The 17,576-nt window shown below is 38.3% G+C and overlaps 1 protein-coding gene across 15 annotated transcripts in view; it reads right to left on the minus strand.

The window, feature by feature from the left end:
* The window catches only part of CCDC102B (coiled-coil domain containing 102B), a 391,238-nt gene that overhangs the window by 46,838 nt on the left and 326,824 nt on the right, over positions 1 to 17,576 (minus strand). For 7 of the 15 annotated variants that reach the window (XM_070050066.1, XM_051851122.2, XM_070050063.1 and 4 more), the window contains one exon: positions 12,541 to 12,644. In XM_070050066.1, the coding sequence (XP_069906167.1) occupies positions 12,541 to 12,644 (104 nt within the window). Of the gene's footprint in view, positions 1 to 12,060; positions 12,289 to 12,540; positions 12,645 to 17,576 lie in introns of those variants that run through there. The other 8 variants (XM_070050061.1, XM_070050067.1, XM_070050057.1 and 5 more) reach the window with 3 other exon arrangements.

The raw sequence follows: 17,576 nt of genomic DNA on the forward strand, positions 1-17,576 counted from the left end.
AGTATTGATGGAGGATTGAGGGAGGAAGGAAAGAAGTATAGTTGCTTTCTTAGAATTGCTATCTATGAAATATATGAAAGTTGTTCTCTTTATATTTATAAAAATTAAAAAATTTAAAGAAAGAAAACAAAAATCAAGCTGAGTTCATATAAAAATATCTTAATATGCTTTCATTTTGAAAATTCAAATGCTAAAACATCTTGAAAATGAGAAAAATGCTAATCTGAGTCTAACCCTCACTAAATAAACTAATCATTATAGATTGGGAGTATAAAACCCATGTTGGAAATTTAGATACATATGAAAATATGACTTTATTTAGCTGAGAGGAAAGAGTGAAAAAGTAATTGTTAGGAGCTGTGCTGAACACAGACATAAATAGCTTTTAATCACTTAAGAAATGACAAATTTAAAGTACTCGAGAATCTAAAAATTGTGGTACACGTTGATTATTCTTGTACTTCAAAAACGATTCATCAGGTGCTAACATTGTGGCATAATGGATTAGAGAACCAAATGTAACATTGGCATCCCATAAGGGTGTTGCTGCTGCTCCACTTCCGATCCAGCTCTCTGCTGATGCACTTGGAAAAGCAGTGGAAGATGGTCCAAGTGATTGGACACCTGACACCCACGTGGGAGATGTGAAAGAAGCTCCTGGTTCCTGGCTTCTGTCTGGCCCAGACCCAGCCACTGGGGCCATCTGGGGAGTGAACCAGCAGATGAAAGCTATTTCTCTCTCTAACTCTGATTTTCAAAATAAATAAATACTTAAAAAAAAGGATTCATCACTTGAAAATCCACTAAAACACAGGAGTTAAAAACTGAAGATATGTAATACACTATGAGTTTACATCTCTAGTCCATACATTTTAACTTGTAAGTTTTAGAACGACAGGAAGAACTAAGACAAATAATAAGATAAATAGTTATTCATTTAGAGGGATATTTAAAATGTAATTTAATTCTTGACTTTAATTGCAGAGCTGTAACTAAGAGATTCTATATTTTTAAAATTATTTAAGTGGCTCTTAGTAGGTATAACATCAAGATGTGTAATTCCAAAACCAAGATCAGAGGAAAAGCAACACCATCTAGATAGCATAATCCCTGTAGAGAGCAGAACACAGCTATGTCATCAAGGAAGCAAAAGTAATGAAAAAGAAGAAAGCATAGTAATTGCTTATTTATGGCATTATTATTAATAGTTCTGTCTTATAAAAATGAACTCTTAGATTGATTTAAAATAAAATCCATGTACATTTTGTATAAAACAAACCACAAAAGGTCTGGAGTGACAAATTCAAGACTTGAGGGCCAGTTTTCCCCACAAGGCATTTATTGAATTTTGTGGCCAGTTGGGAGCCTAAAGATTTAATCCAAAACGTCTATAAGGAAGAAAAACCATCTCCAACTATCTCAAAATACTTAAGTAAAAAGAGTCACACCAGAGGAAAAGGCCTGGCAGTAAAACAAACAAGACATGACAGCAGGAGAGAAAGCTGATTGATCCAAGGGCACCTACAACCCTGGGTGAAATTAGAAACTGGAGAAGAGTAAAGGCTGAAACCAACACAAGGGGAAACTGTGATTGGGAGGAAATAGAAGGCAAAGAGGATAAAATAAAAGTAAACATTCACTTACCTTTAAAGAAGTCAAAAAGCGCAGTGCATCCATAAAACATAAAGATGCTATTTAAAGAGACCAAGGGGACAAGAAAGGGCTAAAATGGAAAAGTTTGCCTTACATAATGTTATTTTAAAAGATGCCTTGCTGGAATGCCTTAATAAAGAAGCTATTCAGCATAAAGGGCAAGAGGAGGGATTTAGAAATATTGGTAATGAAAACCCCAAGAAGATAGAGCTATGTCAACATGAGATTACTTCCAATTAGTTTATCAGAACTGAGAATCCCTTTGGAATTAATTTATTGAATAATAAAAGAAGTCTGAAGAAGTATGTATCAGAGATGGGGACACAAAAATTATGCAAGTAAATAAAAATAGGTAATGATTAAGTTCCACAGAAAGAAACAAACAATGGGTACAAGAGAGCATTTCATGACAGTGTTCTGCCTGGCTCTGTGGCAACCAACCAACATGCTCGTGAAAATACAGCTGTATTTCACAAACATTTAGTAGAAACCATGGCCCGGTAGGACAAGACTAGTGGGGACTGTAGTGAAAGAGTGACATCTTCATTGACAGTGATGAGTTCTTAAGAGATAAATAGGAGATGCATGATAGGAAAAATGTATGCTCCAGGATATGAGGGAAGAAGCAAGAAAAGTGCCTCACATGTATGAGAGTAATTGCCTCTGCAAAGTGAGTGAGCCTTTGATTAAAATGAAATACATTTTAAATTTTTATGAGGTCAAGTATGTCATAATATATAGCTTCTGAGATTTCTGTTTGCTTAAAAAGACCTTCCCAACACTGAAGACTAAAAAAAAAAAAAATCTCATTTTCTTAAAGTACTTTCAGAGCATCCTTATATATTTTATCTTTATCTCTTTGATCAACTTCTGCTTTAATTGTATTTGGTATAAACTTTTAAAAATTTGTATAAATTTCTTTCTGCATTTATCTATTGTATTTGAAAGAGCGGGGGAGAGATAGAGCACAAGATCCCATCCTCTGGTTCATTCCCCAAATGCCCTTAAAAGTCATGATGACTGGGCAAGGTCAAAGTCAGGAGCCTGAAACTCAATCCAGGTATTCCATGTGGATGGCAGGGACCAAACTTCTCTCAGTGTCACCTGCTGCTTCCCAGGGAGCTCATTAGCAGAAAGCTGGAACTGGAAGCAGAGCCGGGACTCAAACACAAACACTCCGATATAGGATGCTGGATTTCCAAGAGGCACTGTAAATGTTCCCAAAGACACACTGCTTAATTTAATTTTTATGTTACTAATTTGGACAAGCAGGCAGAAGGTCCATGGGTTCATATACTCTGTTCTAAAGCTCAACTTAATTCTATTGCATTATAATGGGGAAAACATAACATTTACTAAGCAACATAGAGAATTCCATGGAAGAGGGATTAGCATTCTTTCCTAAAAAAAAAAAAAAGGCTTAATTACAGTCTTCAGTAGTACACAATTTCTCACACTGAACAATTATCAGAAAAATAAGATAATCTTACTGAAATCAATGCTATTTATACTTTCTCTCTAGAGCCCTTCAAGAGTCTGAGATTGAGTCATCTGGCAATATTGCTCAACCATCAGTTACAGTTCTTGATGTCTAAGAACGGTAATTGTATACTAACAGAATATTAGCCTCAGTGAGGCTGAGCAACAGGAAATTAACACTGTGACTATGAGTGCATTTATGTTTCTCACTTCTGAGATTTCAAGGTTGAATATTACTTAATATTTTTTAAAGAAATGCTGTGGGGGTGGGCATCTGACACCGTGGTGTAGACGCTGCTGGGGAAGCTCACATCCGTTATCAGAGCACTTGGTTTTGAGTCCCAGTTCCACTTGAGATTCTGCCTTCCTGATCCTGCACACCTAGAGGCAGCAGACGATGGCTCAAGGTCGTAGGTCCCTGCTACAGACATGGGAGATCTGGTCTGTCCCAGCCCCCAATGTTGTAGTCATTTGTGGAGTGACCCAATGGAAGGAAGATTCTCTGTATCTCTGTGTCTTTCCAAACCATTTAGAATAAAACGACAAGTAAGTTTTTAAAAAGGAAAGAAAGAAATGATATTATGAATCTTCATTATAAGGAACACCAGAATGGGGCTTGTGGTGCTGGGTTAAAATGCCACTTGGGTCACTGAATCTCATGTCAGAGCGCCATTCCTCACTCCACCAATTCCAACCCAACTTCCTGTCAATGAGCCTGCCAGGCAGAGAACCATGGTCCAAGTGCTTGGGTTTCTGCCAACCATGTGAGAGACCAGGATGGAAATCCTGGTTCCTGACTTTGGCCTGGCACAGCCTCAGTTCCTGTGGGCATCTGGAGAGTGAACCCGTGGATGGAAGATCTCGTCTCTCCGTCTCCTTCTCCATCTCTGCATCTCCCTCTCTCTCTGTCATTCTGCCTTTTGAATAATATTTCACAAAAAGAACCTATCCCATTACTTCAGCCTGTGTCATTTGTTGATCTGTCTCCTAGTTTCCAATTACTTGTAGTAACTGTTTCCACTCTTGATGGTGTTGCTGAGCTTAAAGTACTCGTCTATAAAATAAATTACTGATTTATTGAAACTTTATATTTCAGTATCTCATTTTTTATTAATAATATCTGTACAATGGCAGGATATTTCAGCAGGTTCACAGAAAAATAGAACTGAAATGTAAGTTAAGTTTAGATGGGAAAAATATGGAAACTCATGCAAAGTTTTTCCATGGCATACATTTTCCATGAACTTCTTGAAGATTCCTCATATGTAGGCTCCAGATAAGGGGGCTGTGGTGAATGCATAAATATGTGTTCTTTTAGTCTTTAAATGGACAATATTACAAATTCTTTTTCTAAATAATGAGTAAGATTCTGGAAACATTTATTCCATTAGGTGACCACAGACTTCCCCATCAAAATAAGATACCAAAGCAGCAAGTTAACTCAACAAATGCAGTCACTTTTTAAATGCCACATATAAGATAAAAAAATTTAGCCCAAAATACATTTCCAACCTTGAGAAACTCAGTTAATTAAAGAATTATGTAAGATAGCTGTATTCCTATTCAACTATAACATTCTCTAAGTTATTATGCAGTCATTCACTGGAAATAAATAAAAGTAAACTGAAGGGAGCTGTTATAATCTAGTCTAACGCAAATAAATTAAAAATATGTCTGAGGGGATAGTAACACATTTATTCACAAACTTATAGTTCACAAATCTGATTACACTGTGTCCTGAGACATAATTTATGGGTAAAGTTGAATTTCTTTCTAATTTTCTATTTAGTATGTCTTCCCCTAGAGTGTTGCCCAACATCTTTTATTAAACAAAATTTTATTTTTTATTTTAACTCTCAGATTACAGCAATTGATAAAAGTAATGGAGACTTAATTCCTTCTAATATCTCTTTAGGGTAAATAGTCTTAAATGTATGTATCATGTTGTTCTTCATGAGATCTTATTGATATTTTAGGGGACCAAAACTGAAAACATGGTCAATTTTAAATATTAAGAAATAGAAATTAAACTAACACATGCAATGTTTGTAAATTTACAGATATTGGGAGACATTTTTATTTGTATATCCCTCATCTTTATTTACCCTATTGCTCATTTAAGCCTCATCTGATAATAAGACACATTGATCTTCAAAATGGCACAATTAGGAAACAATAAATTATGGCTGTGAGATCCTAATTATAAAACCTATTGTTATCTCCATTTTGCAGGTGAGAAAGCAGACTTCAAAAGATTAAATGTTTTGCTAAATTTCTAAACATATATAATGGTTGTCAAACACAGACAACACAGAGATTAGTGCCACATTGGTCTTCAAAGTCTTCAAATCAGAGGAAGTTTACTGCTCTAGGCTAGGGGAAGATAGTTTTAAAAAAAAAGTGGAGAGAGTGCAATCTCAGGGAAGAGTTAGGGAAAAAAACGGCAGAGGAAACCGCGTGAAATTGGAGGGACATTGTGGATCTACATGGAGAGGTGGACTTGCATAACTCAAGACCCCAGCAGTCAAGAGCCTCTGCACCGCTTTGGAGAATGAGGTAAGACCAGACTACAGCAGCTTAAGCCACTGGCGATAAAAGCTGTGGAAAGAGCCTTGCTCGAGTGGGGCTTGGAGCCCAGTGGGGGTCAGTGTACCTGCCAACATAGGGGGAAAAAGGGTAGAGGACGAATTTCTCTCTCTCTTTGACCACACGGAACTGGTGTCCTGTAACTAACTGAGAGAGGGCAGGTGCCATTTTAGACATACTTAACAGCTGCATCAGCTTGTGTGCACACATAGCAACCTGCTGAGAGTGAGTCTGGCTGGGCAAATTGACAGGGGACTGGGCACTCATGACTGTGGGAGCCTTGTGTTCTGGGACAGACTATGAAAACACTGTGGCTGCGTGGGAGAGGGCGGGGTGCAGCAGTCACTGTGGGCATCTCTAATTGCTCAGGGCTCCTTGATTGCCTGGGGAGAGTCACTTCTGTGGGAACACTGTTCACACTAAGGAGTGCACAGAAGCTTTGTCGGTTACAGTGGCAATGCAGGTGAATATTGCACCCACTGGGTCTACTGCCTGGGCATTGGTCTCCTTGGAAGAGAGGATGTGAGCATGAGACTAAGAAAACAGAGCTGATCATCTCCTCCCCTTGATTAAATAAAAAGGGGGATTTACCATGCCCAACTTGGGTGTCACTCTGGACACTCCCTTCACACTGGAGCACTGAACAGAGCTCCTGGGACATAACCAGCTTGTGCCTCTGGGTATGCACTGAAAGAGAAAACACTCCACTAAGCCACAAAGATAAAAGCCATCACAGGGGGAAAAAAGGCCAACAAGTTATCTCCAAAAATTCCTAAAATGAATGCAGAAATTCAAGAAACTGGAATAAGGAAGACAACAGGATGTCCCCAAATAAACAAGACAACACTTCAATACTTGAATGTGAAGATGAGCATACAGGTCTTAGGAGTTCCTGAAGGCATGAAAAGAGAGAATAGATAAGAAGGCATTTTTAGTGAAATAATTTCAGAAAACTTCCCTAACTTGGATAAAGAAAGCATGTCCAAAGGAAGCACATAGAACTCCTAACAGACATGACCAAAAAAGATCTTCCCTATGGCACAGTAAAACATAAAGAAAACATTGTAAAATGTGCATAAGAGAAACACCCGGTTACTTTAGGAGAATCTCCAATGAGACTTACAGTCGACTTATCAGAAACTCTACATGCTAGGAGAAAATGGCTAGATATATTTTAAGTCTTAAGAGGAAAAAAAATCATCAACCCAGAATACTGTTCCCTGCAAACAGAAATTGAATGAATTTGTCACCACTCTTCCAGCCTTACAAAAGATGCCCGAGGATGTGCTATACATAGAAACACAGAAATATGGTCATCACTATGAAAGAAGGTGAAGGTAGAAAATCTCCCAGTAAAAGTACAAAGGAAATCCAAAGTAAACAGCAGAAATATTTATGGAAAAATGGCAAGGCCAAGTCATTATTATTAATAGTCACCTTGAATGTAAATGGCCTCAACTCTCAGTTAAAAGATACAGATTGGCAGAATTGATTAAAAAACAAGAACCATCAATATGCTGCCTAGAGGAAACACATCTCACCAACAAAGATACATGCAGACTGAAAGTGAAAGGATGGAAAAAGATATTCCATTCTAACAGAAACCAAAAAGAACTGAGGTAGCCATCCTAATATCATACAAAATAGACCTTAATAAATAAACTGCTAAAAGAGGCAAGGAAAACCCAAACCAATAAAATCAGAGATGAGAAAATGAAACATAACAACAGATACCACAGATATAAAAATAACCATGAGAAATTAATATAAAGAGCTGTATGTCAACAAATTGGGAAAGCTAGAAGAAATAGATTCCCAGACACATATAACCTACCCAAATTGAGACATGAAAAAAAAGAAAACCTAAACATACCAATAACCAAGATGGAAATTGAATAAGTAATAAAAACCCTCCCAACAAAGACAATCCCAGGGCCAGATGGTTTCACTGCTGAATTCTACGAGACATTTACAGAAGAGCTAACTCCAATTCTTCTCAAGCAATTCAAAACAATTGAAAAGAGGGGAATCCTTCCTAACTCCTTCTATGAATCCAACATCACCTAAATTCCTAAATCTGATAAAGATACACAGAGAAAGAGAATTAAAGATCAATTTCCCTGATGAAAATAGACACAAAAATTCTCAACAAAATACTATCCAATCGAATCCAACAACACATCAGAAAGATCATTCACCTGGACCAAATGTGATTTATCCCTGGTATGCAGGGATGGTTCATCATTCACAAATCAATAAAAGTGATACATAACATTAACAAACTGAAGAATAAAAACCACCTGATTATCACAATAGATGCAGAGAAGTCATTTGATAAGATATAACATCTTTTCATGATGAAAACTTTAAGCAAATGGGTATAGAAGAAACATTCCTCAACACAATCAAGGAAATCTATAACAAAACCACAGCCAGCATCCTATTGAAAAGGGAAATGTTAGAAACATTCCCATTAAGATCTAGAACCAGACAAGGATGTCCACTCTCACCATTGCTATTCAATATAGACCTAGAAGTTTTAGTAGAGTCATTAGGCAAGAAAAAAAATTAAAAGGATACAAATTGGGAAGGAGGAAGTCGAACTATCACTATTTGTGGATGACTGGATTTTATATATAGGAGATCCAAAAGACCCAACTAAAGGCTATTGGAACTCATAAAAAAGTTTGGTAAAGTTACAGGATATAAAATCAACTCATAAAAATCAACAGCTTTTGTATACACAGAGAATTCCATGGCTAAGAAAAAACTTTTTTTTTTTTTGACAGGCAGAGTTAGACAGTGAGAGAGAGAGAGAGACAGAGAGAAAGATCTTCCTTCCGTTGGTTCACCCACCAAATGGCTGCTACTGCCAGCATGCTGCACCGATTGGAACCCAGGAACCAGGTGCTTCCTCCTGGTCTCCCATGCGGGTGCAGGGCCCAAGGACTTGGGCCATCCTCTACTGCCTTCCCAGGCCACAGCAGAGAGCTGGACTGGAAGAGGAGCAACTGGGACAGAATCTGTCACTCCAATCTGGACTAGAACCTAGCGAGCCAGCACCGCAGGTGGAGGATTAGCCTAGTGAGCCACGGTGCTGGCCAAGAAAGAACTTCTAAGATCAATCCCATTTAGAATAGCTGCAAAAAAATTCAAATGCCTTGGAAAAAATTCAACCAAGGACACCAAATATTTATGATAATTAAATCATTAAAGAAAGAAATAAAGAAGACACAAAATATGGAAAAATCTTCTATGTTCATGTTTTCTAAGAATCAATATCATCAAAATTTACATACTACCAAAAGCAATTTACATATTTAATGCAATATCAATCTAAATACCAAAGATATTCTTCTCAGACAATGCTGAAATTCATATTGAAACGCAGGAGACCCCAAATAGCTAAAGCAATTTTGTACAACAAAAACAAAGCCATAGGCATGACAATACCAGTTTTCAAGATATACTACAGGGTAGTTACAATCAAAAAAGACTGGTACTGGCACAAAAGCAGATGGATAGACTATTGTAACAGAATAGAAACTCCATAATTTTTTTTTTTTTTTGACAGGCAGAGTGGACAGTGAGAGAAAGACAGAGAGAGAAAGGTCTTCCTTTGCCGTTGGTTCACCCTCCAATGGCCGCCGCTGCAGCCGGCGCACCACGCTGATCCGATGGCAGGAGCCAGGATCCAGGTGCTTTTCCTGGTCTCCCATGGGGTGCAGGGCCCAAGCACCTGGGCCATCCTCCACTGCACTCCCTGGCCATAGCAGAGAGCTGGCCTGGAAGAGGGGCAACCGGGACAGAATCCGGCGCCCCGACCGGGACTAGAACCCGGTGTGCCGGCGCCGCAAGGTGGAGGATTAGCCTATTGAGCCACGGCGCTGGCCCGAAACTCCATAAATTAATCCATGCATCTACAACTAAATTCTTTTAAAAACAATATTGAGAATTTCTTTGTTGTCTATATTTATATCTGCATCTATATGTCTGTTCATATGTTTTTATGTATGTACCTATATATTTGTCTAAAGAGAGAATCCCCTCTTGTTCACCAGAATTCTATAAAACAGATGTCTGTGAAAAGAATGTGCTAGCAGAAATGGCCATTTGTTCTGAGGGAAAGATGATTAAAGAGGCAAACCGGGATCTAGAGAGTAAAGTTAAAATTCATTTCTGTCCTCTTGGAGATCAGCTGCTAAACGATGAGAAACTAATTATAAGAAGGGAAAGACCCAGACATAGATACCCCAGCCGAACCAGACATGAGTGATCCCAGCCTAACCAATGGTCCCATTGAATGGAGCCTCAAAATTAAGCAGAACCATACTTTTGAACACAGCTAACTCAACAGAAACATGGCTAATTAGAAATCATTGTTGCTTTCAGCCATTAAATTATGGCATACTGGTTGCTTAGCAACATATAACTGAACATTTTACTTCTCAATATTTGATACAAAATTATTTAAGCAAATACCTCTTTTAAGCCATTGCCAGTACAAACTCAGCGCTCACTAAGCAACTCCATCCAATCCTGTCCACATAAGAACTGTCCATTCCAACTTTCCTCATCTGGCTTATGTGACCCACAGATCTATCTTAGGAAGAGTAAATGAGTTAATATACATAAAGCATCTAGGATGATTATTTACTCATGGTAGCCCTGCATGTGGCATTTATCAGCAAGGGCCTATATTGAGATCACAGAGTAGCTGCCTGATGTGCCTATCACAATAATTGAATTCTAAAGTAGGAGAAGAGCATAATATAATGTGGAAATGTAAAAACATACTTTTTTTTTTTGTTCTGAAGTTGTAAAATGAGTAAGCCTTAAGAGGAGAGTTTAGATTTTCCCCTGTATGTTGTGATCTGGAGATGATCACGTGCAAAGGAATTGTGGAATCTAAGTGGAGTGCTGAGGGACAGCAGACTCCTGTTGTCCACTTTTACTTGTACTTTAAGGAGTAAGATGCCTTACAAATCACCCCACATAGAGGCAAGCCTTGATTATCCTCTCTTGAGACTACATCCATGGCCGGCATTGTAGCACAGTGGGTTAAGCCAATGCTGGTGATGCAGGTATCCCATTTCAGAGTTCCACTTCCAGTCCTGGGTGCTTCATTTCCAATCCAACTACCTGCTCATGAGCCAGGGAAGGCAATGTAGGATGATCCAATTGCTTCAACCGCTGCTGCTGATTTGAGAGACAAAGATGGAGTTCATGGCTCCTGGCTTTGGCTTGGCCCAGACCTGGCTATTGTGGGCATTTGGGGAGTGAACCAGCAGGAGGAAGATTCTCACTCACACTCCTCTCCCTCCCTCCCATTTCTTTTCTTGCAAAAAACAAAACTTAAGAAAACCCAAACTTCAACATGAAACCATAAGATATATAGGTGTGTGTGTTTGTGTGTATGAAGGTTTCAAAGAAATATTGAAGTATTCATCTAAGTACAGTATTTTGCTTAGCTTTGTTCCTACCATTCAAAGGGAAACCACAGCTTTATTTCAGCATGATCTATCCCCAGATACTACTTTCCAATGGCAATGGGCTTTTCTATAATTTTACTGCAAAAATACCCCTTTTTCTTTTTTAGAGGTGCTTGCAGCTTTCCTTAGCTATGATCACAGTACTGTATTATTTTCTTAGAATATTTGTATTAATTACAGTAGAAATCTTAGCTTGTCTTTTCAGTCAGCTCACAATATAAACATTTTTATGACCTCTCTGCTCACTTTTGCATGTTAGAAAGAATCAAATAAATTATACGCAAATATCCAAGAAGTTTATTGTTACCTCTTTTGGGTAAAATCTGTTTTCCATATGACACAGCACCCCACACTCACATACACAAAAGACACCCTCACAAAGGTCAATCAATTACTGAACTGAATTAAGCCATGTACTTACATACAATGGTCTTTTATTAACTACCCAGCGACATCTATGTTTTCAAGTTACATTTTTATTGTAGATATTATACTTTCATACAATAGTTTTATACAATAAAGATATTTCATGATACTTTATACAATATGTTATATTTCATACAATATATTTTCATATATTATGTGAAATATGTTCTGACAGCTGTTTGCCTTTATTTTTAAGATTTATTTATTTATTTGAAAGGCAGAGTTACAGAGAGGCAGAGAGAGAGAAAAAGAAAGAGGGAGAGGGAGAGGGAGAGGGAGAGGGAGAGGGAGAGGGAGAGGGAGAGGGAGAGGGAGAGGGAGAGGGAGAGGGAGAGGGAGAGGGAGAGGGAGAGGGAGAGAATCAATCTTCCATCTACTGGTTCACTCCCGAAATGGCTTCTATGACCAGAGCTGGGCCAGTCCAAAGCCAGGAGCCAAGAGTTTCTTCCAGGTCTCACATGTGGGTGCAGGGGCCCAAGGGCTTGGACCATCCTCTGCTGCTTTTCCAGGCACATTATCAGGGAGATGGATCAGAAGTGGAGCAGCCAGGACTCAAACAGGTGTCATATGGGATGCTAGCATTGTAGGTGGTGGCTTCACCTGCTTCACCACAGTGCAGGCCTTAGTAGTTTGTCTTTCAAAAATTGTGTACCTTTTAGCAATTAAATTGTTATCAAGTGATCCTTAAATTCTTTGCTATAACATGCAACATCTATTAGACAAAAATAATAAAACCTAATAAGGCTGACAAATATTGTTTTTATATTCTTTTCATGAATATTTCTAGTTGATGAAAATATTGTTACTGATACTTAAGAATATATGAAATAAGTAAAGGACAGCAAGATTTTCTTACGTAATTTCCTAATCTTGATTTCAACATATTTTGTTAAATAATAATTACCGGTTTTGTAAGTGCTTGATTTCGATCTCCAGGTTTCCATTTGTTTCTTTCTGTTCATCCAGAGACCTCTGGAGCTTACGGATCTGATTCAGGGAATCATCAAGCTGAAAACAAAGTGGAAAATGCTTCCATCAACTTCAAGAGAACCACTGAAGAGCACAGTGACTACAGTTAATAGTAAGGGAATGTGTACTCTCAAACTGCTGAAAGTAGCTTTTAAGTGTTTTATCATGAAAAAATTGATTTGTGAGGTAATGCAAAGGCTAAGTATTTTAGTTCATCTATACACAAAGGACATGTATGGTAACGGCATGATAAACACATTGAATATGTTCATTTTTTCTGTTTAAAAATATGTATTTGAGAGATAGAGACAGATTCAGGCAGAGATACAAATGGATAGATTGTAGGAGGGAGAGAAGGGGCTGGGGGAGAGAAAGAGAGGGAGAGAGAGATCTCCTTTCTGCTGTTTCAGTCTTCAAATGCCCGCAATAGCTGGGGCAGGACCACACCAAAGCAAGGGCACACTAATTTTCCTTGGGTCTTCATTTCCTTGAGTCGTCATCTGCTGCTTTCCAGCATGTGTGTGCACTAGCAAGAAGCTGGTATCAGACGTGGAACCAGGACTTGGAACAGGCACCCTGACAGGAGATAAGGACATCCCAAATGGTGTCCTAATCACTATGCCAAATACCTCCTCAATTTCAGGGATTGAAACTGGACTTTCACAGCTCAAGAAACTCAACAACAACAACACAAACTATACAGTTAAGAAATGGGCACAGGATCTGAACAGGCACTTTTCAAAAGAGGAAATCCAAATGGCTAAAGTCTGCTCCTTTCTGAGGGTAGCAGTAATGGCTGGGACCTTTTGTGTTCCTGTCCCTTTTGCAGTCCAGCTTCCAGATTCCACCCCATGGGTTTTCAGATCCCTTCAATCATATCCAGCTTCATAAAACGAGACTCAAAACAGTTGAGGGTTATTGATATGATTTTTAACTTAAAAATCCCTTTTAGGGATATACTTTTTAAAAAATTACATCATGGCAGCCAGTCTGGAAATGCATGTAGATTAATTTTGTCATGAGAAAAAATAATGCAAACAATTAATAAATTTTGACACATTTTTAATCATAATGATCAAATACATTCCTACTACAAAGCAATTAAATCATTAGATATAACTACAGGTAGAAAGCACCCCAATTAAAGTAATCGGCAGATTCAGAAAATTCTGTAAAATTTGTAGAGGGCACTTAATGAGAAATCCCTGGAACTCTAGGCTTCATCTTCGTAATGATAAAACTGACATTTTATTGTCATCAAGTTGATCAAACACTTAGACACAGAGTCAAACTTAACTGCAAGAAAGTCATAATACTTAAAAGAAATCTGAATCTCATCTGAATCTATACAGATACTATTTTTGTAATGTTCCACAAAGATTAGAACATGAAAATACAGGAAATAAATGAAAAAGTTTAGATAATTTAACCAAATGTACAAATGAAATTCATAAGAATATATTTTTATAGATTATTAGCATATCTATAATAACATGATATATTAATAAGAATATATATAAGAATAGCATCCCCTATCAAAATATCAACAAATCCAAAATAACTACATGATAATGAAAGGAATCAGTCGAAGCTAGAATAGTTAAAAGGCAGAGAGAACAAAGGGTCCCTCCTGTAATGCGGAACATTTTCTTAACCCAGCTGAGAAACCAGCCTGATCTAGAAGGTAAGTGTAGTGAGAGAGAGGCTGGTGTTGTGGAAGAGCATGTAAAGCTGCCGCCTGCAGTGCTGGCAGCCAATATGGGTGATGGTTTGATTTCTGGCCACCCCTCTTCTGAGCCATCTCCCTGACAATGTGCGTGGGAAAGCAGCAGAAGATGACCAAGTCCTTGGGTCCCTGAACTCACATGGGAGACCTGGAAGAAGCTCCTGGCTCCTGGCTTCAGCCTCGCCTAACCCAGGCCATTGCTCTCATTTGTGAACTGAACCAGTGGATGAAAAGACCTCTCTCTGTCTCGTCCTTTCTCTCTAACTCCTTCAGAAATAAATAAATAAATAAATAAATAAATCTTCAAAACAACAACAAAAAAAGAATTTCCTGTCAGGAGAAAGGCTCTGCTGCCAAGGTCACCCAGAAGGGCAGGTGACTAGAGCTGTCTGTGACCAGTCTGGGATTAAGGGGAAAGACAAACAGCTCCCTCCCCCAACTCCCATACAGGCTCCAAGACAGAACTTGTTCTCTGCCTTGTAACAGTCATAAGCAAATTGGAGGAATGGGAGATAGGGTAGGAGGAGCTCACTACACAAGAAATGCTTTTCTTTTTTTTTCTTTTTTTTTTTTTTTTTTTTTTTTTTTTTTTTTTTTTTTTTTTACAGGCAGAGTGGACAGTGAGAGAGAGAGACAGAGAGAAAGGTCTTCCTTTGCCGTTGGTTCACCCTCCAATGGCCGCCGCGGCTGATCCGATGGCAGGAGCCAGGAGCCAGGTGCTTGTTCTGGTCTCCCATGGGGTGCAGGGCCCAAGTACTTGGGCCATCCTCCACTGCAGTCCCTGGCCAAAGCAGAGAGCTGGCCTGGAAGAGGGGCAACCAGGACAGAATCCGGCGCCCCGTCCAGGACTAGAACCCGGTGTGCCGGCTTTGCAGGTGGAGGATTAGCCTAGTGAGCCGTGGCGCCGGCCACAAGAAATGCTTTTCATAAAGGATCTTTTACAAATTTTCCTACAGGCATAAAAACCCCAGATCATGGTTTTTTTCTTCCTTCCTCCCAACTGCTTTCCCTCTGTTCTTTACATCTCTCTCTGCTCTCTTCAATAAAATCTTGCTAAAAGTTGCCTTCTCAGTTTGTTCATCTGCTTCATACTTTGTTGCACACAGAACCAGTTAAGTTCCTGGGGTTCAAAACATCTTGGTGCAGTGGCCAGAAATCAAACTCCTTTACCAATGGGTGTAACAGTAGTATCTACTAAATAGTGGCTAAATAATAAATATTTACTAAATATCTGGATAAAATAATCAAATTATGTAGAAAAAAATAAACAAATGATGTCCATTTCAATGTGTAAGCTAGTAATCAAAACATACATACACATACCAAAGAGTTTTTCTGTGTCATATAATATGCAAGGCAAAAAATAACTTTGAATACATTGTAATTTATCATAAAATGTTAATTTTATTGCTCAATATTTATTTTTGGTGTTTAACAGATTCAATATAGTTCATAGATACAATTTTAATATAATGATTTTCCCTTCCTCTCGCCCTCCCTCTTTCTTTCAAAGAGCAAATTCTAAAACTTCATATAGAGTAGGATCCCAATGTTGTAAAATATATACACGTGGTTTTCCTAATGAATGTGTTTTTCTATCCCCAGTTGGATTCAGTAGATCTAATGACTAGAATATGGGATTAGCATTACAGAGCTGATTCTTGGCTGCAATGCAATAAGTACAAGAACCAATTTGCTATATTGTCTGAATGGCTCTGGTTCTATCTAACATGGCACCAGTGACAAAGATCCTTGCTCATAATATAAAAACTGATGATAGAAAATGATTAGCTTTTATTTTTTTAAATGTGGCATAGCCAAATTTTGATTCACTCAATATACAAGAGTTAAGGATACACATTTACGGAATAGCTCAGGAAATAACTGCAACTATTCTCCATTGGAACAAATTTCTTATAACATCTTTAAGACATGTTTATTAGGAACACAAAGATCACATTGTAGCAAAATATGTGTATGTAAATGCATGTATGTACATACAGATCTATGTATCATTTTGGCAAGATTTATTCATTTATTTGAAAGAATTACAGAGAAAAGAAGAGACACACAGAGGGACAAAGAGATCTTCCATCTGCTGCTTTACTATCCAAATGGCTACAATGGTCAGGCCTAAGCCAGGAACCAGGAACTACATTTTGTTCTCCCAAATGGGTGGAAGGGGCCCAAACACTTGGGCTGTATTCCCCAAAATTTTCAGGTACATTAGCAGGGAGCTGGACCAGAAATGGAGCAGCCGGGACTCAAACTGATGTTCATATGGGATGCCAGCATCATAGGCAACAGTTTAACCTGCTGTGCCACAACACTGACCCTACCCAATTTTCTTCTCTTCTTTCCTTTCCTTTCTTTCCCCTTCCTCCCTTCCTCCCTTCCTTCCTTCTCTCCTTGCTCCCTCCCTCCCTCCCTTCCTCCCTCCTTCCCTTCCTCCCTCCTCTATCTATCTATCTATCTATCTATCCATCCATCCTCAGTGTGTAAATAAGAATATATGCAAAAATACACATACATAGGGATGGATGTAAAATAGCTAAGTAGATAGACAAGGTTGAAAGAAAATATGGTAAAAAGCTAAACTATTGAGGATTATAGGCATTAAAAAAAGACTTATTTATTTATTTGAAAGGCAGAGTTATGTACAGAGGGGAAGACATAGTGCTCTTCCATCCTTCGATTGATTCCTCAAATGGTCATAAGAGCTGGGGCTGGGCCAGACAAGCCAGGAACCTGGAACTCCATCTGGGTCTGCCATATGGGTGACAAGGGTACAAAGACTAGTGCCATCTTCTTCAGCTTTCCCAGGGACATTAGCAGGGAGCTAGATGGGAAGTAGAGTAGCTGGGACTTGAACTGCGCGCATATGGGACACTGGTGTTGCAGGCAGTGGCTTAATCTGCTGGGCCACAACACCAGTCCCCCATAAGCATGTTTAAACATGTTTACTTTTACATTTGATTTTTATAAATCACTGTAAGTAAAGGGCCTTCTTTTATAAGGAATCAGGAAAAAAGTTCCAACTTAAACTTTGAGAAAAATAGAAATAAAATTTGAAGAAAACTTTATAAGGTTTTTTGGAGTCAATCATATACAAGTTCCTAAAATATTCATTATTTTATTTCTCATGTTTTTAAATGTTAGATAAACAATATCAAAAACACAAAAAGCTCATTCCAAACAAATATACATCATTAGGACTGTGAAAAAGTCAAAGTGACCTAAATGAT

Source organism: Oryctolagus cuniculus, chromosome 10 (genome assembly GCF_964237555.1).
Source record: "Oryctolagus cuniculus chromosome 10, mOryCun1.1, whole genome shotgun sequence".
Classification (NCBI taxonomy): domain Eukaryota; kingdom Metazoa; phylum Chordata; class Mammalia; order Lagomorpha; family Leporidae; genus Oryctolagus; species Oryctolagus cuniculus.